Raw genomic sequence first — 26,999 nt, 5'->3', positions numbered from 1 at the left:
CCAGTTTTTGCAGGTTTTCGTTCTCAAAATGGGATGTTCGAAGTCCATAACAATTCTTAAACCATATTCTTTGTTGTTTTGTAGTTACCATTTAATTCAGGTGTGCACCAGCCAGACAGTTGTGTTTGGCCAGCAGTGTTTCTGTGGCACACTTGTGTGGGAATTTTCTAAAGAAAATGGTCACTGGATTGACGCAAATAATTATTATAATGCCTGGTAGACATATTCTACTTTGTAGTTGCCTTTCAATCTGCCTGAAAACTTTTATCATTAGCATCGCTAACAGCTACACAAAGTGGTAGCTATATAGGCCCTATGCGCACTGCACACATCAGGGCTCGACATTCAGGTAAATTTGCCAGTGTCACACCGGGCCAGTGCCAACTGAAAGCTACTGGCTCGAATGAAAAAAATACTGGCCCGGGTCAAGAGCTGACAGGAAAGCAAATTATGCTTTCATTGTTTTAAGAATATATTACCTTTCATTTACAGGCTGAGCAAGTAGCCTTTACAGGGTGAAATTCAAGGACATTTCCAAACACTTAATTGTATTTTTCAAGGACCAAGATTGTATATTTGTTGTAATAGTCTACAGAAAAAACACCCTTCAATTGAAATGGCGGGAAGTAAATGAAAGTGCCTTCATCTCTCATTAAAACGGATCAGAAATGAAATCATGGAATAATTATATTGGAGCAGTAGAACTTCTAAATCAGCTACCATAACTTCAATGACTTTTCAAAAGACCAAATAGCCAAGAGGAAATGTATGATTTTGAAGGTACGCCATTCCATGATGACTGAATCGTACATTGCAAATATTCAACCAAGACTTATAACTTTTTAAATACCTGGTTTGCACACCCATTCTTGCCTCATAACTTGGAACATATTTCCTACTGCTGTAGTTCTTCATTGAGTTGCTCAATTATATAGCCTAGGTTAAAAATAGCATTATTGCAATATTTCTTTCACTGGCCCAAGTGGCCCACTGATGGGGATGATCGACCTCCCCTGTAAGTCGATCTCTGATGCTTCATACAGTTGGGTTAATCTTTGGTCAATTGCACATAACTGTTTGAATAAAACATGATAAAGAGAGAAAATTGTGATCCTAAAACGAACATGACCAGGTAAAAAAAATGTTTGCTGGCACCCTTGCGACCAAATAAAAATGTGTGTGGCACTGCCAAGTCAAACAGTTGCAAATGCGACTGTTTTAGTTGCAGTACTGAACCCTGGTACAGAATATGAGAGCTGGCCAACAGAGTCAAATACATTTGATCTATTCTCTCGTTATGAGAGAAAAATGTAAACCGGGGGTCCTACTATCTAAACTGCTTATGGGGTTTGTTTGAATTTCAAGATTAATACTAATTCTTACAGGCTTAGTTCAGGCTACTCTAACCCTAAGAACAGGACAACCAGTTTTAACTGAATAGCCCTAAACCTAAGCAGCAGGGGCATACAGCCATTGAAGGGTTGGTAAGCTTGTTCTCTGACACAGTACCTCTATCATCACCTAACGTCTTTCACAATGTCTATGATCTCCAAAAGGCTTCACTCATTTGAGGGAACTAATTATGTGATGAAATGTGTGCCGATCACAGATAAGAGGGAATCGGTTCCACATAAGGAATTACTGTACTATTGGCCAAAAGTATTCTGCATGGCATCACTGAACATATTTGCTTAAGTGTTGTTCTCCCATTTTGAGTTTTAGCTCCTGGCCAGATGATCAGCCCGTGTCTGTGTAATACTAAGTGTATTATACTACATGAATGGAGAATTCTTGAGAAATTCAGTCTCAAGCTTCAAAAAGCTCAGAAACACATTCACCAGCGAGCACACAAAGGAATACAGAGGTTTGAGCTGGCTCTTCACTGGTGGACTAGTAGAAGAATTCTGTGCCCCATTTTAAATTCAGTGTGCCATGAGATTCACCCAATATTATAAAGGGAACTGTCCACCCAGCTGACATTCAGACAGTGCCTGTAGGGGCTGGGAGCTTTACTGTGAACTGATACAGAAGACTGGATGAGGAGAGAGGAGGGGATAATTCACGTACTTGTATAAAAGTGATAATGCCCTCGAAGCCATTGTTTGGAGGATATATTGGCATGGTCTTCCGGCCCTCGACATCGTCTCGGGCCTAACAACAGCTATGCCAATATATCCTCCAAAGATTGGCAATTCTCTGGCATGATCACTTAATTAGAGAAGGCAGGCAGAGGAGACAATGGGAATCAACTTAGGGGAGTCAGGGACACAGGGACAATTAGAACGGTTCCTCTCAAGTTAATCTGGCACAAGTTATTATTTGAAAAGTAAAACAAATTGTAATCAAATTCAGCAAATCACACACTGTATTTTGAAGCGAATTTGAACAGAAATCAACCCAAGTGAATTTGGAGACAGGGTTTTGAAGGGGGGGGGGGGGGGTATGGTACTCACGGTTGGGAATGGGCTGTCTCATAGCGCTCAAATGCGTGGCCCAGGTCGTGTTTGTTGTTCATGTAGCACTGCGTGCACAAGTCGTAGTCAAAGCACACCTTGCACTTCCAGCGCATCCCCATGATGCCATGCTTCTTGCAGCTGTCACAGATGATGTTGGAGTGGCGCACACCTGCGACAGAGAAAATGGGAGAGAGAGCGAGAAAGTCAGAGCGAGGTTGAAGGAGGTTAAGACAAGCCAGTCCAGAATTAGTTCACATTACAGCAAATGAGAAGAGTAAACTGATGACAGAGATGACGAGAGATGCAAATCTTCCTCCCCCTTCTCACTCTCCTTCTCTTTGCTTTCGCTACATTAATTGAAGCCTTATTGACTTCTGAGGCAGAACAATTCTGTTTTAATGGGGAAAATGCAGATGAATCCTGCATTAGCACTTGGCATTCAATTCTAATACAGCCGAATGTAAAACAGGGCTGTATTGCCTGTCTCCTGCTTGAGTCGAGAGAAACGGAGATGGAGAGAGATGCCCTTTGCTCTGCGATGCTGAGTAAACATGAGCTTGAGGAACCTTGCTTGAGTCACAAAGATGAGACCAATACCTAAAAATAACAAATTATATACAAACAATACATTAGATACAGTGCATTTGGAAAGAATTCAGACCCCTTCCCTTTTTCCACAATTTGTTACGTTACAGCCTTATTCTAAAAATTATTACATTCGGTTTTTTTTTCATTCATCAATCTACATACAATACCCCATAATGACAAAGAGAAACAGGTTTAGACATTTTTGCACATTCATAAAAAAACAGAAATACCCTATTTACGTAAGTATTCAGACATTTTCTATGATACTCCAAATTGAGCTCAGGTGCATCCTGTTTTCTGTTTTTATGTGTGTTCCCCTATTCCTACCACCCCTCCCCTAATTGGAGTAGACCAATGGACAACAACACTTAGGCTTCTACTTTCAGCTTAGTCATACTATATACATCAATGTATTTGACAACAGTTCACTTTTTTTTCATTTTGATCCCCTCTGTCAGCTACCCTCAACCCCTCCCATCTATCTCTGAAGACCATCCAGATTTGATTTCTATTTGCAATATATTTTTAACTGTGCTGTTTCACAAAAGTTCTGAACCTATAAACATTTTACGGACCAGTATATTTTACATTAGTTACCTTGTTGTTTTTAGTCTCCCCCTTCAGTTCCACTCAACCCTTCCCATCTATCTCTTAACACCATCCAGTTTTGATTTCCATTTGCAATATATTTTTCTAATCTGCTATGATGTTTCACACAAGTTCTGAACCTTTCTATTCTCATAGTTTCTACAGATTGTAAATTAAAGATTTTTTTCTTTCTAAAAGTATTATATTATTGATCGATTGACTATAAACTTTTCAAATCACCCAGCAGTGCGATTTACAGAGTTAGCTCCAGGTAAATGTTGCAATTGTCACGAATATTACCGAAGGTGGCTCCCCTTCTTGTTCGAGTGGCGCTCGCCGGTCGTCGTCGCCGGTCTACTAGCTGCCACCGATCCTTTCCGTGTTCGTTTGGTTTTGTCTAATTGGTTTCACCTGTTCATTGTTTGGTTGTTAGGGTGGAGTTATTTAAGTTCGTTCAGCCCGCTTCTGTTTGTGCGGGCTTGCTTTTTCTGTATTTGTGAGAGGTGTTATTGTTTGTTGGGTTTTCTCGCTGTCTTGGTATTTTACCTAAGGGTACTATATTGTTTTCATAGTTTCGCCTGTTTGGGTATACTGTTTTGTTCCTTTTATTTTTTGGACATTAAAGCGTGTTTTTTCCCACATCCTTTGCTCTCTGCGTCTGACTCCACACCCATTCACTCATTGAGCGTTACAGAAATTCTTCAGCCATTCCTGAACCTGCGACCAAAAGCGATATCGGTCTCTTCGCAGCAAATATTTATACACACACAGTTGATGTCGGAAGTTTACATACACTGGAGTCATTAAAACGTGTTTTTCAACCACTCCACAAATTTCCTGTAAACAAACTATAGTTTTGGCAAGTTGGTAATTTTTCCAACAATTGTTTACAGACAGATTATTTCAATTATCATTCACTGTATCAATTCCAGTGGGTCAAAAGTTTACATACACTAAGTTGACTGTGCCTTTAATCAGCTTGTAAAATTCCAGAAAATTATGTCATGGCTTTAAGAAGCTTCTGATAGGCTAATTGACATAATTTGAGTCAATTGGAGGAAACCTGTGGATGTATTTCAAGACCTACCTTCAAATTCAGTGCTTATTTTCTTGACATCATGGGAAAATCTAAATAAATCAGCCAAGACCTCAGAACAACAATTGCAGACCTCCACAAGTCTGGTTCATTCTTGGGAACAATTTCCAAACGCCTGAAGGTACCACGTTCAACTGTACAAACAGTAGTACGCAAGTATAAACACCATGGGACCACCGAGCCGTCATACCGCTCAGGAAGGAGACGCGTTCTGTCTCCTAGAGATTAACGTATTTTGGTGCGAAATGTGCAAATCAATCCCAGAACAACAGCAAAGGACCTTGTGAAGAATGCTGGAGGAAACAAGTACAAAAGTATCTATATCCACAGTAAAACGAGTCCTATATCGACAAAATTAAAGGCCGGAAGCCACTGCTCCAAAACCAAGGAACTGCTCCAAAACCAAGGAAGAAGCCACTGCTCCAAAACCACCATCAAAAAAGCCAAAGCAACATGTAAAAGGTGTTGGTCCCATGTTTCATGAGCTGATAAAAAATATTCCAGAAATGTTCCATACACACAAAAAGCGTATTTCTCTCAAATATTGTACACAAATGTGTTTATACCCGTTAGTAAGCATTTCTCCTTTGCCAAGATAATCCAGCCACTGGACAGGTGTGGCATATCAAGAAGCTGATTAAACAGCATGATCATTACACAGGTTTTGGAGAATTTGTCAGTACGTCCAACCGGCCTCAGAACCGCAGACCACGTGTAATCACGCCAGCCCAGGACCTCCACATCCGGCTTCTTCACCTGCGGGATTGTCTGAGACCAGCCACCTGGAAAGCTGATGAAACTGTGGGTTTGCACAATCTAAGAATTTTTGCACAAACTGTCAAAAACCCTCTCAGGAAAGTTCATCTGCATGCTCATCGCCTCACCAGGGTCTTGACCTGACTGCAGATGCTCACCTTCGATGGACACTGGCACGCTGGAGAAGTGTGCTCTTCATGGATGAATCCTAGGTTCAACTGTACCGGGCAGATGGCGTGTATGGCATCGTGTGGGTGAGTGGTTTGCTGACGTCAATGCTGTGAACAGAGTGCCCCATGGTGGCGGTGGGTTTATGATATGGACATGTATAAACTACGAACAATGAACAAAATTGCATTTTATCAATGGCAATTTGAGTGCACAGGGATACCTTGACGAGATCCTGTGGCCCATTGTCGTGCTATTCATTTGCTTCCATCACCTTATATTTCAGCATGATAATGCACGGCCCCATGGAGCAAGGATCTGTACACAATTTCTGGAAGGTGAAAATGTCCCAGTTTTTCCATGGCCTGCATACTCACCAGACATGTCACCCATTGAGCATGTTTGGGATGCTCTGGATCGATGTGTAAGACAGCATGTTCCAGTTCACACCAATATCCAGCAAATTCGCACAACCATTGAAGAGGAGTGGGACAACATTCCACAGGCCATAATCAACAGATCAACTCTATGCAAAGGAGATGTCGCGCTGCATGAGGCAAATGGTGGTCAGACCAGAAACGGACTGTTTTTTTTATCCATGCCCCAACCTTTAAAAAAAAGTTATCTGTGACCAATGGATGCATCTGTATTCCCAGTCATGTGAAATCCATAATGAATTTATTTCAATTGACAGATTTCCTTAAATGAACATTAACTCCGTACAGTCTTTGAAATTCTTGCAAGTTGCGTATATATTTTTGCTCAGTGTATTTTTACCCATCTACCAGTAGATGCCCTTCTTTGTGAGTCCATGCAACTTATGTGACTTGTTAAGCACATTTTTACTCCTGAACTTATTTAAGCTTGCCATAACAAAGAGGTTAAATAATTATTAACGCAAGACATTCCAGCTTTCATTTTTTATTAATTTGTAAAAATGTCACAAAACATAATTCCACTTTGACATTATGGAGTATTGTGTGTAGGCCAGTGACACAAAAAAATGCAATTTAATCCATTTTAAATGCAGGCTGTAACACAGCAAAATGAGGAAAAAGTCAAGGGGTGGGAATACTTTCTGAAGGCACTGTACAGTATATACACCGCATTCAGAAAGCATTCAGACCCCTTGACTTTTTCCACATTTTGCGATGTTACAGCCTTATTCTAAAATGTATTCAACCATTTTCCCCCCTCATCAATCTTCACACAATACCCCATAATGACAAAGCAAAAACAGGTTTTTAGACATTTCTGCAAATGTATAAAAAATATATAAAAAAAACAGAAATATCACATTTACATAAGTATTCAGGCCCTTTACTCAGTACTTTGTTGAAGCACCTTTGGCAGCGATTACAGCCTCAAGTCTTCTTGGGTATAACGCTACAAGCTTGGCACACCTGTATTTGGGGAGTTTCTCCCAATCTTTTCTGCAGATCCTCTCAAGCTCTGTCAGGTTGGATGGGGAGTGCTACTGCACAGCTATTTTCAGGTGTTCCATCGGTTTCAAGTCCAGGCTCTGGCTGGGCCCCTCAAAGACATTCAGAGACTTGTCCCAAAGCCACACCTGCAATGTCTTGGCTGTTTCCTTAGGGTCGTTGTCCTGTTGAAAGGTGAAGCTTCGCCCCAGTCTGAGGTCCTGAGTGCTCTGGAGAAGGCTTTCATCAATGATCTCTCTGTACTTTGCTTAGCTAATCTTTCCTTCAATCCTGACTAGTCTCCCAGTTCCTGCCGCTGAAAAACATCCCCACAGCACAATGCTGCCACCACCATGCTTCACCGTAGGGATGGTGCCAGGTTTCCTCCAGACATGACGCTTGGCATTCAGGCCAAAGAGTTCAATGTTGGTTTCATCAGACCAGAGAATCTTGTTTCTCATGGTCAGAGCCCTTTAGGTGCCTTTTGGCAAACTCCTGATTGGCATACCTCAATGACCAACGTCCTTCTCCACCGATTGCTCAAATTGGCTGGGCGGCCAGCTCTAGAAAGAGTTCCAAACTCCTCCCATTTAAGAATGGAGGCCACTCTGTTTTTGGGGACCTTCAATGCTGCAGACATTTTTTGGTACCCTTCCCCAGATCTGTACCTCGACACAATCCTGTCTCGGAGCTCTACAGACAATTCCTTTGACTTCATAGCTTGGTTTTTGCTCTGACATTCACTGTCAACTGTGGGAACTTATATAGACAGCTGTGTGCCTTTCCATATCATGTCCAATCAATTGAATTTACCACAGGTGGCCTCCAATCAAGGATGATCAATGGAAACAGGATGCACCTGAGCTCAATTCCGATTCTCATAGCAAAGCGTCTGAATACATATTTTTTATTTATTTTTAATACATTTGCAAAAATGTCTAAAAACCCATTTTTACTTTGTCAATATGGGATATTGTGTGTAGATTCATGAGGTAAACAATTTAATCATTTTTAGAGTAAGGCTGTAATGTAACAAAATGTGAAGGGGTCTGAATACTTTATGAATTCACTGTAAGTACATAGTCTATATGTGTGTAAACAGCTGAGGTGGGGTGCTATGCTCACCGATCTGGGCATTGTCGTAGAGCAGCAGGTCGTAGGAGCCTTGGTATCCTGTGCGGTAGTTGGTGCGCGTGCCGCTGTCCCACTGTACCACCACCGTCTTATCGGGCGTGGTGGTGCTGCCTTGCCGCCCGATCTCCACCACTGTGCCCAAGTGACCCTCACTGTCATCCTGGTTCCCCCACTTCCAGTCCAGACCGCGCACCACGCGCATGCCCACCTCCATGCTGCCTCTCGGGCCAGCCGGGCCCGAGGGCCGCGGCCTGGTGGGGTCGCTTCTGCTGCTGCTGTTGTTGCGCCTCCGGGGCCTGTGAAGGGCAGGACGGACCCGCACAGAGGGCAGGGAGGGCACCACGGGTAGCACCAGGGGCTCCGGGACCAGATCAGGGGTGACTGACGGGAGAAGGAGAGAGAAAGAAAAAGATGTCTAATCAATTGGGGCGCTGTCTACGAGCAGAGATGTGAATGAAAACCGGCATGAGTTTTCATTTTGTGACAAATAGTTATTGCAGCCAAGCATCTTTTTCTGTAAATAGGCTAGCTCAGATTGGCCATTCACCGGCACTTCTTCATTGGTAAACAATTTCATGATCTTGACCATTTTTTAAAAATAGGTCAGCCTAAGCCCTAAAACAATGGTCTCAATCATAGAATTAGGAAATAGAACACTAGAATGGACATGGACCGTCTTATGATGGGATAAATGTCAGCCATGTTTGTCAGGGAATTGGTAAACCATGGTTTGCCAGTGCTGTGATAAGATCACAGAAATATAATGGGCTTGGAACCTCTAACCCTGGCAATTTGACTGGTAAACTCATGGGTACACTCGCAATGGCTGCCTGGTATTGTGATGCAATAATTTCCATGGTAATGTCGAATGTTCATTCAAATTATGCTAACTGATGTGGCTCATGCAATGGAATGTAATTTTTTTGTAATGTCAGTTGAGTTGATTCAACAAATCACATTCCAGATTGATGGGTACACTTCCTGCTTTTACATCTGGCTTTTCTTCTAGGTAAAAAAAGAAGAAGTTTAAGACAATGTAATAATTCCATGGAAAAGCGTTCTAAATAAACAAATAAATGGGACCAGTGCCATTGATAACTATTAGCGCCGCTGCTAACTAGCAATGCTAGTCCCATGAATTGCAAAGAGTTATAGGAAATTATAACCACGTTGTCTTAACCTTGTAATCTTTAACCTAGATGTTGTTGTCTACGGGTACACTAGCAATGGCCTCCAGTCCACCCATTATGCCATATTTTTTTCGTTGGTAGTTTTTACCCCCTTTTCTCCCCAATTTCATGATATCCAATTGGTAGTTACAATCTTGTCCCATCGCTGCAACTCCCGTACGGACTCGTGAGAGGCGAAGGTCGAGAGCCATGCGTTCTCTGAAAAACCCTGCACTGCTACCGTGCCCGCCCGCCACAAGAAGTCGCTAAAGCGCGGGTTTGTACTGATGCAGTTCCTCAGACCGCTGCGCCACTCAGGAGGCCATCCATTATGCCATCATTGACTTGAATTCCATTCTATTTCTATTGATAAGATGGTGAAAAATAATGAATTAAGAATATGGTTGTGTTAGTAAATTCATTTTGGAGTGCCAGAGTGGTCTCAGAGTGCGCTCTGGGTATTCGTAAATTCAGAGCATTGTTAGATTGTCTGTTTTTAAATTCAGAGCGTTTCGTTCTCGGAACATTCAGAGCGCACACTGGACGCTCTCGGAGGAGTAAGGTTGATCCAAGCATTCTGACCTCACAACGGCAGTCCAGCACCTGAGCTAACTGGTTAACGTTGGCTAGCTACTTCCAGACACAAATGAAAAAACAACTCACTGACCATTTTACGCGCCCTTGCAGAGCTGGTTAGACTGTTTTCATGTTATCCACAGCATTGGTCACTGTAACTGTGCTGCGGGCAACAATTTAATTATGTTTTTTTGCTGACACCGGCCATATTCAACAGGTGTTGAACGTTCGTAAATTCATCAGTTATTCTGTGCTCTGGCACACTCAGATGAGAGCGCTCTGAAATTGGAGTAGATGGCCGAGTGAATTTACGAAACGCACCTTTAATCTGCACTCTGTTAGCTAGCTAGCCAGACAGTTTTAGAGTTATGATTCCATCATTTTTTCTAATTAACTGCCAATATGCTAACACTCCATTCAAACAATGCAGTCAATCCACAGCCATTTATTGGCTGAAATCAGTTGATTGGACTTTGACAAGTTGTAAATGCAACAAGTACTGATATTGTATCATATAATGGCTTTTCAAGAAAACAAAAATGTTGAAATGTATGGTCTTTTTACATATATTTTAGAGGCTATATATACACAAGGTTTGGGCACACCTAGTCATTCAAAAAATTATTTTTTTGTGTGACTATTTTCTACATTGTATAATAGTAGTGAAGACATCTAAACTATGAAATAACACATATGAAATCATGTAGTAACCAAAAATGTGTTAAACAAATCAAAATGTATTTGATATGAGATTCTTCAAAGTAGACAGCTTTGCACACTCTTGGCATTCTCTCAACCAGCTTCACCTGGAATGCTTTTCCAACCGTCTTGAGGGAGTTCCCACATATGCTGAGCACTTGTTGGCTGCTTTTCCTTCACTCTGCAGTCCAACACATATTGCTCCCCCACTAAGGCGAAGATCAGATTAAATTTTATGACAAATTTATGTAGAAATCCAGGTAATTCCAAAGGGTTTACATACTTTTTCTTGCCACTGTATATATCACAGAACATTTGTTTAAAACCCATATAACCCGTATTTATAATTATATGACAATATTATTGGGTAACAATAATTCTATTACACATTTTCTGATAGATCACATGCCTTACTTACATTTTCCTGTGTAAATAAAATCCGGATTATGCCTCTTCTGCCATTCATTCCAATTAAATTTGTTTGGATTTCTCCCTGACTAATATGGATGCTATTGTCACCACATTCTTGGACTTTGACAGTTTATTACATAGCCAGGCTCTCTATGGTCTCAATAATCAGAGAGCTTTACACCACTCCCAGAGATACTGTCAGTGACACTGCAGCAGCATGCCTTTTGTCTCATTAACCCATGTACTGAAGCCCTGTGATTTTATCCTGTCCCTTCTTCAACATTCACTGAGCCCCATGCTGTGTGACATGGGCTGACTCATAGAGGAGCAGCTGGACATTAGACTCCCCTAACACGCTCACTGCTTTCCTCTGTACCCCTGACATGACACAGCAGCCACAGTCTGCCACACAGTCATGCCCTCATCATGACACTATGGCATGTAGCATTAGTGCCCAGCAGCCACTTGAAACCCAACAAACACAGGAAGGAAGTGCTTATTCATGTGGAGGACTGAGTTGGAAGAATGGCAGGAACTTTCACAAATAAGAGAGGTATGCCAATCAGACAGCCAGCCAGTCAGGCTGCATATATGGCCTACTTTAGCATAGGGAAAGGGGATATCTAAACTATATATACAAAATAATGTGGACACCCCTTCAAATTTGTGGATTTGCTGATTGGTGTATAAAATCGAGTACACAGCCATGCAATCTACATAAGAGCTTACTGAAGAGCTCAGTGACTTTCAAAGTGGCACCGTCATAGAATGCCACCTTTCCAACAAGTCAGTTCATCAAATTTATGCCCTGCTAGAGCTTCCCCAGTTAACTGTAAGTGCTGTTATTGTCAAGTGGCAACATCAAGGAGCAACAACAGATCATCCACGAAGTGGTACGCCACACAAGCTCACAGTAGGGGACCACAGAGTGCTGAAGAGCGTAAAAAACGCCTGTCCTCAGTTACAACACTCACTATCGAGTTCCAAACTGCCTCTGGAAGCAACGTCAGCACAAGAACTGTTCGTCGGGAGCTTTATGAAATGGGTTTCCATGGCCGAGCAGGCGCATACAAGCCTAAGATCACCACACGCAATGCCAAGTGTCAGCTGGAGTGGTGGAAAGCTCACCGCCATTGGACTCCGGAGCAGTGGAAACGTGTTCTCTGGAGTGATGAATCACGGTTTACCATCTGGCAGTCCGATGGATGAATCTGGGTTTGGCGGATGCCAGGGGAACACTACCTACCCGAATGCATAGTGCCAACTGTAAAGTTTGGTGGAGGAGGAATAGTGGTCTGAGGGTGTTTTTCATTGTTCGGGCTAGGCCCCTTAGTTCCAGTGAAGGGGAATCTTAACGCTACAGAATACAATGACATTCGAGACGATTCTGTGCTTCCAACTTTGTGGCAACAGTTTGGGCAAGGCCCTTTCCGCCTGACAATGCCCCCGTGCACAAAGTGAGGTCCATACAGATATCAATTGAGATTGGTGTGGAAGAACTCTACTGGGCTGCACAGAGCCCTGACCTTAAACCCTTCGAACATCTTTGGGATGAATTGGAACGCCGACTGAGAGACAGGCCTAATTGCACAACATCAGTGCCTGACCTCACTAATGCTCTTGTGGCTGAATGGAAGCAAGTCCCCACAGCAATGTTCCAACATATAGTGGAAAGGCTTCCCAGAAGAGTGGAGGCTGTTATAGCAGCAAAGGGAGGATCAAGTCTATATTAATGCCCATGATTTTGGAAAGAGATGTTCGACGAGCACGTCCACATACTTTGGTCATGTAGTATAGTCAGTTGAATCCATTCATAACGGAATGGATTCAACCAAAATGTGTCTTCCGCTTTTAACTCAACCCCTCTGAATTAGAGAGGTCTGGGGGGCTGCCTTAATCGACGTCATCAGCACTTGGGGAGCAGTTGTTGTTGGGGGTTAACTGCCTTGCTAAAGGACCTTTTTCCACCTTGCCGGCTTGGAGATTCAAACCAGTGACCTTTTGGTTACTGGCTCAATGCTCTTAACCACTAGGAGGAATGTCTCAGTTGACCGGTTGTTGAAACACTGTCTGTCTACACAGCCACAACAAGAGGCTAAAAAGCACAGTCACCTTTTTTAAACTGCTGAGTTAACCATGGACAATGACCCTACCGTTGTTGAGGCAGGGGAGGCCTACCTCGGTTGTCCCTCGGCCAACAAATGCTTGGCTTTGGTTGATTTACGTTGATCATGTTGGTGATGGCATTCCTGGATGCAGCTTCGGTCTGTGTCTACCGTACACAGGGGAATCGAGGGGGAGCTACTGCATAGATAGAGGCAGGCAGTCCAGCCGCCTGTAGATGTGGAGCACACTAGATCAGCCTGTCTCTCTGCATCCTCCTCATCTGCCTGCCTGGGCTGCCTACTGTGGGCTTGCAGCCTTTACGTAACGGCCTACAGAATTTTGTTTGTGCATTTGTGTGAGGACAAGAAAAAAGCAGAGATGAATCCAATAAAAACCTGTCACAAATGGATCGTAAAGTGAAACACACTCAAATTTGACATTTTCCCTTGTTAAAACCAAGCATGTAGCCTAATCTACAGAAGTTCTGAACTTTTTACAGCTCTCCCTTTAATTGTCACTTCTCACTGGAAAGACTATTTAACACTCACAGCTTCCAATAACAGACAGAACCTGCAACTATTATCTACCCATGCATACAACACTACCTATGAAGCTTTATGCTTACAAACAACATTTATTCACCCTGGTTGATACAACTGACAATGTAGACCAAATGCATTTTTTTGTTGGTGCCTAATTTAGTCTTAATCCCATGATAAGTATTCAGATACTTGGTTTAGTGTAGGCCTAAATCCATCTTAATCCAGCAGCAATAGGCCGAACAAAATTATTATACTACTTTTGAGATTATATTTGTATGTTTACAGAGATTACTGTGTCATTTGTGTGTTAAAGGTATCTGCTTAAGCGTGAAAACATACGGAGTGGGGGGGGGGGGATCAGAGAGAGAACAAGCAGGCTGCTCATACTCTCTTTCTCCAGCCCTAAAATCACAGTTTAGCCTGCCTTCACTGGATTAATAGCTCTGGCCAGTCATCTGACACTGTGTTTAAGGGGAGCCTCCGGGTGAGTATCGATAGTCTAAAGTAGCTTCCTATCCTTGGCTCCTCTTCTCCATTTGCTCTGATCTACCGGTGAGGTGAAAACAATAAATTAGAAATCCTAGCAGTTCTTTCAGATCACCCTTGATTCAGGAAAATAAACTAGGATAAAGAGATCGTCTAGGCCAGTTGTTTTCTACTGCAGGTGGTCCGAATGTTTTTAACATATGTTTCTTCCAAAAAGAATAGGTCTCACAGTTGAGACATGGGAGTATTAGGCTAATGGAATTATAAGCAATTTTACATTTACTTTTCACAATGCAAATTGTTTATAACAATATTAAAACCTTTAATTTGTTACAGTATATTCACTGATAAAATTGACTGGTTGTCCTAAAGAGATTGACAGTGATTTGTTGGTCCCTGGAACAGAAAAGGTTGGGATAATTGAAATGACTGAGATGCACCCTTTGGATGGAGAGATCTATGGAGATTAGGGAAAGGAGACATTTGCCTACCAATCTCCCTCCATGCTTGTGCCTCTTGATCAGGCAGGGATTTCACCATCCTGCCAGAGCATACTGATATCTAATCAGAATTCAAATTGGACTAGGAATGACTGTGCCAAGTACACTCCCAGCATGGATGAATCTGGGGGTGACTACCTACACAACAAGCCCTTATCCTGGCTTTAGAAGAACACTGTTCCACAGTGGGAGCTTAGCTCAACCCAGTAGGATACAGTGGCTAGTTGGCTGACATCAGACCAAAGAAGAAAAACTGGGAATCGATATTCACAATCAATGGGTTACATTTGTGGCATGCTAAACGGATCTTCCCACAAAGGTGTACAGCAGACTTCTGGGTGGACCACGTTTAGAACCTAATCAATAAATCAACATGAAAAAGGAGTAGGGCAGCCATAAAGGACAACCAGGTTATTCAAAAGGATTCTCAGCCACCAAATTGTATCCTCCTATAATTACTGTAAGCAAGCAAGAGCGCAAGCAAGCCAAAACCCATCATCACCAACACAGCAGAGGTCCATATTCTTTTGTGGGCCATACAGGGGCCTGTGGTTGGGTGAGTCGCATGAAACCAGTTTTATCCATGGCAGTAACAAATCGTTAGAAAACCATGATGCATCTGCCACAATCAACTATCATTCTGAAGACTAAGATGCTTAGTTTTTTTTAAAATCAAATCATTTCCCTAGAATTTTGTACATTTCACCCCAAAATTGTCATTACCGAAATGCGCCCAGTTTAAAATCTTGGGTCACTTATAAAATGTTACTTTAGAAAAATCTAAATTATTTGAATAAAACAAAATATGTTGCTGTAGTTTTGTCACGTTCTGACCATCGTTCTTGTGTGTTTTCCTTGTTTTAGTGTTGGTCAGGACGTGAGCTGGGTGGGTATTCTATGTTGTGTGTCTGGTTTGTCTATTTCTATGTTTGGCCTGATATGGTTCTCAATCAGAGGCAGGTGTTAGTCATTGTCTCTGATTGGGAACCATATTTAGGTAGCCTGTTTTGTGTTGGGTTTTGTGGGTGATTGTTCCTGTCTCTGTGTTTGCACCAGATAGGGCTGTTTTGGTTTTTCACATTTCTTGTTTTGTTAGTCTATTCATGTATAGTTTCTTTATTAAAGAACCATGAATAATAACCACGCTGCGTTTTGGTAAGCCTCTCCTTCGATTCAAGAAAACCGTTACAGAATCACCCACCACAACAGGACCAAGCGGCGTGGTGACAGGCAGCGGCAGCAGGAGCAGCGAAAGGAGGAATGGACATGGGAAGACGTTTTGGACGGCAAGGGTTGTTACACTTGGGAGGAAATACTGGCTGGAAGAGATCGCCTCCCATGGGAACAGGTGGAGGCACTTAGGAGAGCAGAGGCAGCCGGAGAGAGGAGCCGGCGATACGAGGGAACACGGTTGGCAAGGAAGCCCGAGAGTCAGCCCCAAAAATGTCTTGGGGGGAGGCACACAGGGAGTATGGCAACGCCAGGTAGGAGACCTGCGCCAACTTCCCGTGCTTACCAGGGGGCTAGAGAGACCGGGCAGGCACCGTGTTATGCTGTGGAGCGCACAGTGTCTCCAGTGCGGGTGCATAGCCCGGTGCGGTACATACCAGCTCCTCGTATCGGCCGGGCTAGAGTAAGCATCGAGCAAAGTGTCATGAAGCCGGCTCTACGCATCTGGTCTCCAGTGCGTCTCCTTGGGCCGGCTTACATGGCACCAGCCTTGCGCACGGTGTCCCCGGTTCGCCTGCATAGCCCAGTGCGGACTATTCCACCTCGCCGCACTGGCAGGGCGACCGGGAGCATTCAACCGGGTAAGGTTGGGCAGGCTCGGTGCTCAAGAGCTCCAGTGAGCCTGCACGGTCCGGTCTATCCAGTACCACCTCCACGCACCAGCCCTCCGGTGGCAGCTCCCCGCACCAGGCTTCCTGTACGTGTCCTCGGCCCAGTACCACCAGTGCCAGCACCACGCACCAGGCCTATAGTGCGCTTCGCCTGTCCGGCGCTGCCAGAGCTCCCGCCCCTCATTCCAGAGGCGCCAGAGCTCCTCAGTCCAGCGCTGCCAGAGCCTTCCTCCTCTCCAGCGCAGCCAGTGTCTCCCGCCTGTCCTGCGCTGCCAGAGCTCCCGCCCCTCAGTCCAGAGGCGCCAGAGCCCCTCAGAGTCGCCAGTCTGCCCAGCGCCGCCTGAGCCGCCAGTCTGCCCAGCGCCAGTCTGCAAGGAGCCGCCCGTCTGCCCAGCGCCAGTCTGCAAGGAGCCGCCCGTCTGCCCAGCGCCAGTCTGCAAGGAGCCGCCAGTCTGCCCAGCGCCAGTCTGCAAGGAGCCGCCAGTGCCACCAGTCAGCCAGGAGCCGCCAGTCAGCCAGGAGCCGCCAGTCAGCCAGGAGCCGCCAGTCAGCCAGGAGCCGCCAGTGCCGCCAGGAGCCGTTAGATCCGCCATTCAGCCAGGATCCGCCAGTCAGCCAGGATCTGCCAGAGCTGCCAGTCAGCCAGGATCTGCCGGAACCACCAGTCAGCCAGGATCTGCCAGAACTAGGTAACTTGAATGATTTACTAGGACCACTACTTATACATATTTTTTGTGAAACATCAGTTATTGATTAAGTAGGGATTGTCAGGAAATATGGGTGTATAAACCCCATTTTAAATTTACTTAAAGCCACAATCTGGAGTTTAGCACTAAAAAGAGGATATCCTTAATTTTGACATGTGTACCTGTTTTTGGTCCATACCCCACATACAGTACCAGTCAAAAGTTTGGACACCTACTCATTCAAGGGTTTTTCTTTATTTTTACCATTTTCTACATTGTAAAATAATAGTGAAGACATCAAAACGATTAAATAACATCTAGTAGTAACCAAAAAAAGTGTTAAACAAATATAAATATTTGAGATTTGAGATTCTTCAAAGTAGCCATCCTTTGCTTTGCACAATCTTGGCATTCTCTCAACCAGCTTCATGAGGTAGTCACCTGTAATGGATTTGAATTAACAGGTGTGCCTTGTCAAAAGTTAATTTGTGTAGTATCTTTCATTCATAATGCGTTTGAGACGATCAATTGTGTTGTGACAAGGTAGGGGTGGTATAGAGAAGATAGGGCTATTTGATAAAAGACCAAGTCCATATTATGGCAAGAACAGCTCAAATAAGCAACGAGAAACGACAGTCCATCATTACTAAGACATGAAGGTCAGTCAAACCGGAAAATTTGAAGAACTTTGAACATTTCTTCAAGTGCAGTTGTACGACAACGACGAGACAGCGACGAGCCAGCCTATAGGGAGGTCAGAGACCTGGCCGGGTGGTGCCAGAATAACAACCTATCCCTCAACGTAACCAAGACTAAGGAGATGCACGTCCCCATTCTTATCAATGGGGCAGTAGTGAAGCAGGTTGAGAGCTTCAAATTCCTTGGTGTCCACATCAACAACAAACTGGATTGGTCCAAACACACCACAGTCGTGAAAAGGGCACGACAAAGCCTATTTCCCCTCAGGAAACTAAAAGGATTTGGCCTGGGTCCTGAGATCCTCAATAGGTTCTACAGCTGCAACATCGAGAGCATCCTGACCGGTTGAATCACTGCCTGGCACGGCAATTGCTCGGCCTCCGACCACAAGGCACTTCAGATGATAGTGCGTACGGCCCAGTACATCACTGGGGCAAAGCTGCCTGCCATCCAGGCGGTGTCAGAGGAAGGCCCTAAAAATTGTCAAAGACCCCAGCCACACACTGTTCTCTCTACTACCGCATGGCAAGCGGTACCGGAGTGCCAAGTCTAGGACAAAAAAAGGCTTCTGAACAGTTTTCACCCCCAAGCCATAAGACTCCAAATGGTTACCCGGACTATTTGCATTGTGTGCCCCCCCCAACCCCTCTTTTACACTGCTGCTACTCTCTGTTTATCTTATATGCATAGTCACTTTAACTATATATTCATGTACATACTACCTAAATTGGCACGACCAACCAGTGCTCCCGCACATTGGCTAACCGGGCTATCTGCATTGTGTCCCACCACCTGCCAACCCCTCTTTTTACGCTTCTGCTACTCTCTGTTCATCATATATGCATAGTGACTTTAACGATACCTACATGTACATACTACCTCAATAAGCCTGACTAACAGGTGTCTGTATATAGCCTTGCTACTCTTTTTTTCAAATGTCTTTTTACTGTTGTTTTATTTCTTTACTTACCTACTACACACACACACTTCACCATTGGTTAGAGCCTGTAAGTAAGCATTTCACTGTAAGGTCTACTACACCTGTTGTATTAGGCGCACGTGACAAGCAAACTTCGATTTGAGTTGCAAAAACCATCAAGCGCTATGATGAAAATGGCTCACATGAGGACCGCCACAGGAAAGGAAGACTCAGAGTTACCTCTGCTGCAGAGGACAAGTTCATTAGAGTTACCAGCCTCAGAAATTGCAGCCCAAATAAATGCTTCAGAGTTCAAGTAACAGACACATCTCAACATCAACTGTTCAGAGGGGAGTGCGTGAATCAGGCCTTCATGGTCGAATTGCTGCAAAGAAACCAAATTTGAGTCCAAATTTGAGATTTTTGGTTCCAACCGCTGTGTCTTTGTGAGACGCAGAGTAGGTGATCATCCTGATCTCCACATGTGTGATTCCCATCGTGAAGTATGGAGGAGGTGGTGTGATTGTGTGGGGGTGCTTTGCTGGTGACACTGTCGGAGAGTAAATTATTTACGCCTTCCCATCTGGTTTGCACTTAGTGGGACTATCATTTGTTTTTCAACAGGATAATGACCCAACACACCTCCAGGCTGTGCTAGGGCTATTTGACCAAGAAGGTGTGCAGCATTAGATGACCTGGCCTCCACCATCACCCGACCTCAACCCAATTGAGATTATTTGGGATGAGTTGGACCACAGAGTGAAGGTAAAGCAGCCAACAAGTTCTCAGCATATGTGCGAACTCCTTCAAGACTGTTGGAAAAGCATTCCAGGTGAAGCTGTTTGAGAGAACGCCAAGAGAAGGCAAAGGGCGGCTACTTTGAAGAATCGAAAATCGAAAATATATTTTGATTTGTTTAACTTCTTGGTGACAGGGGGGGTCCGGAAGAAATGCATTCCCAAATTCAACTGCCTGCTACTCACCCCCTGAAGATAAGATATGCATATTATTAGTAGATTTGCATAGAAAACACTCTGAAGTTTCTAAAAACTGTTTGAATCATGTCTGTGAGTATAACATAACTTATTTAGCAGGCGAAACCCCGCGGACAAACCATTCAGATTTTTTTTTGAGGTCACTCTCTTTTCAATGGTTTTTCATTGGGAATCCAGATTTTTAATGGACCTTCTTGCAGTTCCTACCGCTTCCACTGGATGTCAACAGTCTTTATAAATTGCTTGAGGTTTTTCCTTTGTGTAATGAAGTAGCACTGTTCAGAACGAGGGTCACTTCAAGTGTACTGTTAGATAGAGGCGCGTGACCAGAAAGCTAGCTACAGTTTGTTTTCTTCTTGTATTGAACACAGATCATCCCGTCTTCAATTTGATTGATTATTTACTTTAAAAATGCCTAAAGTTGTATTACAAAAGTAGTTTGAAATGTTTTGGCAAAGTTTACAGGTAACTTTTGAGATATTTTGTAGTCACGTTGCGCAAGTTGGAACCGGTGTTTTTCTGGATCAAACGCGCCAAATAAATTGACATTTTGGATATATATCGACGGAATTAATCGAACAAAAGGACCATTTGTGATGTTTATGGGACATAAATAAGCTTGTCAAAGAATAAGCGCGTCAAAGGTAAGGCATGAATTATATTTTTATTTCTGCATTTTGTGTCGCGCCTGCAGGGTTGAAATATGCTTTTCTCTCTTTGTTTACGGAGGTGCTACCCTCAGATAATAGCATCGTTTGCTTTCGCCGAAAAGCCTTTTTGAAATCTGACATGTTGGCTGGATTCACAAGTGTAGCTTTAATTTGGTATCTTACATGTGTGATTTGATTTGAAAGTTTGATTTTTATAGTAATTTATTTGAATTTGGCGCTCTGCATTTTCACTGGCTTCTGGCCAGGTGGAACGCTAGCGTCCCACATATCCCAGAGGTTTTAACAGTTTTTTGGTTACTATGTGATTCCATATGTGTTATTTCAGTTTGATGTCTTATTATTATTCTACAAAGTAGAAAATAGTACAACTAAAGAAAAACCCTTGAATGAGTAGGTGTTTCCAAACTTTTGAAAGTACATGCAAGTAATTACAGTACTTATTCTAAAATAAGGTATTTTAGTCAATTGCATTAAAATCAGTGATTTTAGAATTATGCTAGTCATTTGGCATTAACAAATGACACAGTTTGATGTATTGGGTTAATGAATCTCTAATAGAGCTCAGTACAGTTTTTCAATGGCAAACTACCAAAACATACATTCTCATTTCAGAAACCTGCCAATCATTACCATAATGCACCAATATTTAGGACACATTAGGAAACATAAAATGTATACTTTAGTAATTTTGACTTAATTTGAAAGTGTGTCTTTTGTTCTTTATCCAAATATGTGTACATAAAAATAACATGTAGGCTATACACAAGTAATTTTGACAAAAACAAATATTCAGAAAAGGTGGTGTAATGAGAAATATACACTACCGTTCAAAATTTGGGGTCACATAGAAATGTCCTTGTTTTTGAAAGAAAAGCACCTTTTTTTGTCCATTAAAATAACATCAAATTGATCAGAAATATAGTGTACACATTGTTAATGTTGTAAATGACTATTGTAGCTGGAAATGGCAGATTTTTTTTAATGGGATATCTACATAGGCTACAGAGGCCCATTATCAGCAACCATCACTCCTGTGTTCCAATGGCATGTTGTGTTAGCTAATCCAAGTTTATCACTTTAAAAGGCTAATTGATCATTAGAAAACCCTTTTCAATTATGTTAGCACAGCTGAAAACTGTTCTGATTAAAGAAGCAATAAAACTGTCCTTCTTTAGACTAGTTGAGTATCTGTAGCATCAGCATTTGTGGGTTCGATTACAGGCTCAAAATGGCCAGAAACAAAGAACTTTCTTCTGAAACTCGTCAGTCTATTCTTGTTCTGAGAAATGAAGGCTATTCCATGTGAGAAATTGCCAATAAAACTGAAGATCTCGTACAACGCTGTGTACTACTCCCTTCACAGAACAGCTCAAACTGTGTATAACCAGAATAGAAAGAGGAGTGAGCGGCCCCGGTGCATAACTGAGCAAGAGGACAAGTACATTAGTGTCTAGTTTGAGAAACAGACGTCTCACAAGTCCTCAACTGGCAGCTTCATTAAATAGTACCCGCAAAACACCAGTCTCTACATCAAACGTGAAGAGGCGACTCCAGGATGTTGGCCTTGTGAAGCTGACGTCACCAACACACACACAGACACACACGTACACACAGACGCTCGGACAGAGACCGAAATAGCATACCTCCAAGGTAATACTCTCTAGGTGCATAATAAGAGTGTAAATTAAAGGGCATTTTCTGATAACAGTGCACAAGACACATAGCGTACCCAAGTCTCCAACCCTGTATAGGTGGATTAATCATAAACATTACTAATGAAAATCACTCATTTCAAAGAGTGGCCCTTCCCCACAATTCTAAGCATTATATATGAGGCAAGGTGCATGGGCTGAATGCAAGTTGACACAGATTTATCAATAGCGAAATATTCAAAGTTACCCAAGCCTAAATGACATTTTTCTGATTCTTTGCCCGTCTATAACAACAAATATCGGGAAAAAAATGCTATATCTGATCAATACCTTACTGTGAACATTTGATTGACTTGACTAAATTTCAACAGTGTGATAAAATGCTTCACATTAAGTGCCCACACAGGATTGAGTGTCCACACGGCCATGTTATCATATTCTATCACACTAACATCTGATGCCCATCTACATCTTAATTTATTTAATCATATAGGCCTATGCTAGGGCTAGACATACACATTTTGAAGTATATTTTTATTTTACCTTTATTTAACTAGGCAAGTCACCCTGGTGATGCAGGGTTTTCTGAAAATTAATATTGATACTGGATAAACAACCCATCTGGCAAGATTGCATCACGTAGCTCACCCTGGCTAAAACACTGGACCAACTTAATTTGCCGTTTTCCATTTCTGGCTCGTGACTTCCCTGGTTTTGATTTGATGTAACTTGCTGTACAAGGTAATTATTGACTGTTTACATTGTATCAGTATATTCCAACTGGAGTAAAGCAGTGTTCATCATATATATATATATATATATATATATATATATATATATATATATATATTTATTTTTGTATAATTTGGTGTGTAATTAGACCTAAGTCATATTGAAAATTGCAATAATGTGGCAAAAACTCAATGTACTCTCACTGGACACCCTGTGACTGAGAAAGAAGCAATTTTCGCATCCCAGAGCCTCTGAACAATTATCACAAACCACATAACAATCATAAACACAATATCTGAACAGAAGCCTGAACAGTACCCAACCCTACTGAGTATTATATTTCTCTGTTATATCAAAGCTCCAAATAATGCAACATTGACTCAGTATATCCACTGGTTTGTAAAAAGAGAAGTAAACTCACTCCCCATGATCTTCATCCCACTCCTGAACATCTCAAAAAGCTCTATTCCAGAGTCGCAGGACACCATGAGCAGCTTTGTGCTGTGTCATTGCCTTGTCAATGTGACTGTCTTAGCACTATGGACCAGTCATTCTGCTATCAGAGGAATATACATGTTCAAGCCATTTCTATCCTACAGTATTTGCTTTGGGGTGAAGTTTGCTCTTTGTTTTTGGAACGGAACATGCTGGACTCACTATCTGTGACAAAAAAACAAGGTAAAGAAAGTCTGTCAAAGGGTTGTAGCAATAGCCCCATGGTAGTCCTGTATCACTAACTGCATTCATATCACTGATGACTTACAGAAGTAGGCCTACTGATGATAGCTTTGAATATTTAGAGTAGGCCCTTAGATCAATTCACATTTTGAGGTAATTAAATTACATGTGTAAAATTATTCTCATAGCTGGGCACATGTATGATCAAATAGCATACCTTTCACGTGAGAAATTTGTCTAATTCATAATTTCTAAACAGTTTTCCGAGATTTGCCACCTCAATCTCAAACGATAAAATAGTATTATTAATAATATATAATATTTCACTTGTCCACCATTCCTTGTGCCCTACAGGAAAAGAGACAGTCCTGTCCTATTTATCAATAAAGAAAATAAATCTAATAAGATGGTCACCATGCTCCATTTCAAAGTTTAAAAAAAATACACAAACGTTTCCAGGATACAGCCATGTTTTCAAAAGACACTCCTCTAATTTTAGTGATCCTTCAAACCGAAACAATTAAATAGCTATAGCAACATTAAAAGCAACACATGCACTGCATTACCAGAAGTGTGATAAGGCACAACATTACTGTCTGAATTTCCAAAAATCATTCTCATATCGCATTGAAACTAGCGCCAATTTTGTGAAATATTGTGTCACGGCTACAAATTTGTGACTCGGTTCGCAGGTTTACCTGTTGGAATAGACGCGTGCGGCACAGTCAGCGAGAGACAAAAAAACAGGGGAGGAGGAGAGGAGGCAGCGGCAACAGCCTCTTCAGATCAGCGCAAGATGGTGAGGAGAAAGAGACCATGCAGCGGTTCTACCAGCAGCCTAGGAACACCTCCAGTGAGAGATTGAGAGGGGGGAGGATCCTGGGTCTAGAGCGCTGTGCTGTGGTGGAGGGGGACTGGACCAGCAGAATGGACCAGCAGAGGAGAAGGTGAAGGAAGAAGGTAGCAGCCCAGTAACAAGAGGTGATGTAGCAGCAGGCATACAGCGTTACGGCAGCAGCATCCTCCCTGTAGCCAGCCTGGTTGTGGGTAATCGGAACGAGACAGACAGATAAGCAGAGTGAAGAGGGTCTTTCTGGAGGATGCGGCCAGCGTTTAGTCGTTTGTGTGCAGTGTCAGCAGAGATTATCAGAGGAGGGCAGTGAGGAAATTGGCTGCCCAGGCAGCCCATTCGGGTTGGCGTGCATGCATGCACACGTACACACCCACTCTCACACACAGGCGGACGGGATTCTCTTCAGCTGCTAAATCCGTTGTTACTGTCGAACACCGGTGACACACACGGGTATGCGTTGTCTCCCTCACCAACACACTATGCCTGTCTGCGTATTTTACACACTGCACTGCACAGCTTCCTTTCCATACCCAGGGACACCTCTCTCTCTCTTTCTGCTGCCAGTGAACAGACAGCCGGAGAACCGAGATGAGGGGGAGGGGCAGCGAGAGCTGGGGGAAGGGAGGGGCAGTGTGTTTGGAGAAAGGCTGTGCTTTTCTATGTTAGAAAAGGGGCAGGATGGATGGGGACTTGAAGAATGAGCACCTGGCATTGGTTCCAATTTTCAATCACGGACTGTGAGTAGACCTGAGTGTGTGTGTGTGTGTGTGTGTGTGTGTGTGTGCGTGTGTGTGTGTTGAGGTATAGCAAGGGAAGTGGAAAAGAAATGGGGGTAGTGTGTTCTCACAGCCTTGAACAGCACAGTAATACAGTAATGGGCACAGCTGTGGAGGGCATGGACCGGACAGAGCAGTGCATTTTGCAGCCAGCCATTCTACTAACAGTCACTGGCTCATGAACAAGCTACCTAATATGCAGCTGACATTCCTACTGCCAACTAGCCAATGAAAAGGAGGAGCAGGGGGTTGTGGTGCGCCACACAGCAGATTGAGATCGACGGGGGCCGGAGTGGAGAGGGTCAAAAGCTTCAAGTTCCTCAGCGTGCACATCACTGACGACCTGAAATGGTCCCTTCACACAGACAGTGTGGTGAAGAAGGCGCAACAGTGCCTCTTCAAATTCAGGAGACTGAAGAAATTTGGCTTGGCCCCTAAGACCATCATAAACTTCTACAGATGCACCATTGAGAGCATCCTGTCTGGCTGTATCACCGCTTGGTATGGCGATTGCACCTTCCGCAAATCGCAGGGCTCTCAAGAGGGTGGTGCGGTCAGCCGAATGCATAAGGGCACACTGCCTGCCCTCCAGAACTTAAACAGTCCCCTGTGTCACATGAAGGCAAAGAAAATAATCAAGGACCCCTGTCACCCCGCTACCATCTAGAAGGAGACAGTAAAGGTGCTTCAAAGCTGGGACCGAGAGACTGATTGAAGGCGTTTATCTCCCGGCCATCAGAGTGTTAAATAGTCACCACTAGCCGGCCTCCGCCCAGTGCCCTGCCCTGAACCTTAGTCACTGTTTCTAGCCGGAAAGCTCTCGATACTGGTCCCTTCAAACGGACACACCCCAGGGGTCTCGTTAATGCAGAGTTCTGTGTTTTTCACACAGAAAAAAAAAAAAGATCAAGATATACCTTTTCCCTCAGAACAGCCTCAACTCTATAAGGTGTTGAAAGTGTTTAACAGGGATGCTGGCCCATGTTGACGCCAATGCTTCCCGCAGATTTTTTCAAGTTGGCTGGATGTCCTTTTGGTGGTGGACTATTTTTGATACACACGGGAAACTACTGAGTGTGAAAAACCCAGCAATGTTACAGTTCTTAGCACACTCAAACCGGTGCGCCTGCCACCTACTACCATACCCCGATCAAAGGCACTGAGATCTTTTGTCTTGCCCAGTCACCCTCTGAATGGCACATATACACAATCCATGTCTAAATTGTTGCCAGGCTTAAAAATCCTTCTTTAACCGGTTCCCTCCCCTTAATCTACACTGATTTGAAGTGGATTTAACAAGTGACATCAATAAGGGATCATTTGGACAGAACTTGAATAATTTTTTCAAGAATAATGGGCAAAATGTTGCCCAATCCAGATGTGGAAAGCTCTTAGAGACTTACCCAGAAAGACTCACAGCTGCAATAGCTGCCAAAGGTGATTCTACAAAGTATTGACTCAACCTGTTTTCACTTTGTCATTATGGGGTATTGTTTGTTTGTTTGTTTGTATGTATGTATGTATGAATGTATGTATAGTGGGGAGAACAAGTATTTGATACACTGCCGATTTTGGAGGTTTTCCTACTTACAAAGCATGTAGAGGTCTGTAATTTTTATCATAGGTACACTTCAACTGTGAGAGACAGAATCTAAAAACAAAAATCCAGAAAATCACATTGTATGATATAAGTATTTGATACATCAGAAAAGCAGAACTTAATATTTGGTCAACTTTATCAAATACTTGTTCTCCCCACCGTCCGTCCGTCTGAAGTTGTAAGTTTACATACACTTAGGTT

The 26,999-nt window shown here is 43.1% G+C and overlaps 1 protein-coding gene across 6 annotated transcripts in view; it reads right to left on the bottom strand.

Moving 5' to 3' along the window:
- The window catches only part of LOC115102267 (E3 ubiquitin-protein ligase MIB2-like), a 67,012-nt gene extending 42,721 nt beyond the window's left edge, over window positions 1-24,291 (bottom strand). For 2 of the 6 annotated variants that reach the window (XM_029622022.2, XM_065005406.1), the window contains exons 1-3: window positions 23,313-23,423; window positions 8,199-8,588; window positions 2,454-2,625 (exon numbers count right to left, since the gene is read on the bottom strand). In XM_029622022.2, the coding sequence (XP_029477882.1) occupies window positions 2,454-2,625; window positions 8,199-8,588; window positions 23,313-23,379 (629 nt within the window). In that variant the 5' untranslated portion in view covers window positions 23,380-23,423. Of the gene's footprint in view, window positions 1-2,453; window positions 2,626-5,642; window positions 5,723-8,198; window positions 8,589-23,312; window positions 23,431-24,267 lie in introns of those variants that run through there. The other 4 variants (XM_065005408.1, XM_065005409.1, XM_029622021.2 and 1 more) reach the window with 4 other exon arrangements.
- Window positions 24,292-26,999: the final 2,708 nt, after the last annotated feature.

The sequence above is a fragment of the Oncorhynchus nerka genome, linkage group LG20, assembly GCF_034236695.1.
Source record: "Oncorhynchus nerka isolate Pitt River linkage group LG20, Oner_Uvic_2.0, whole genome shotgun sequence".
Taxonomy (NCBI): Eukaryota; Metazoa; Chordata; class Actinopteri; order Salmoniformes; family Salmonidae; genus Oncorhynchus; species Oncorhynchus nerka.
Note: the sequence above shows the minus strand (reverse complement) of the source record. Positions and strands in the feature narration are given on the sequence as shown.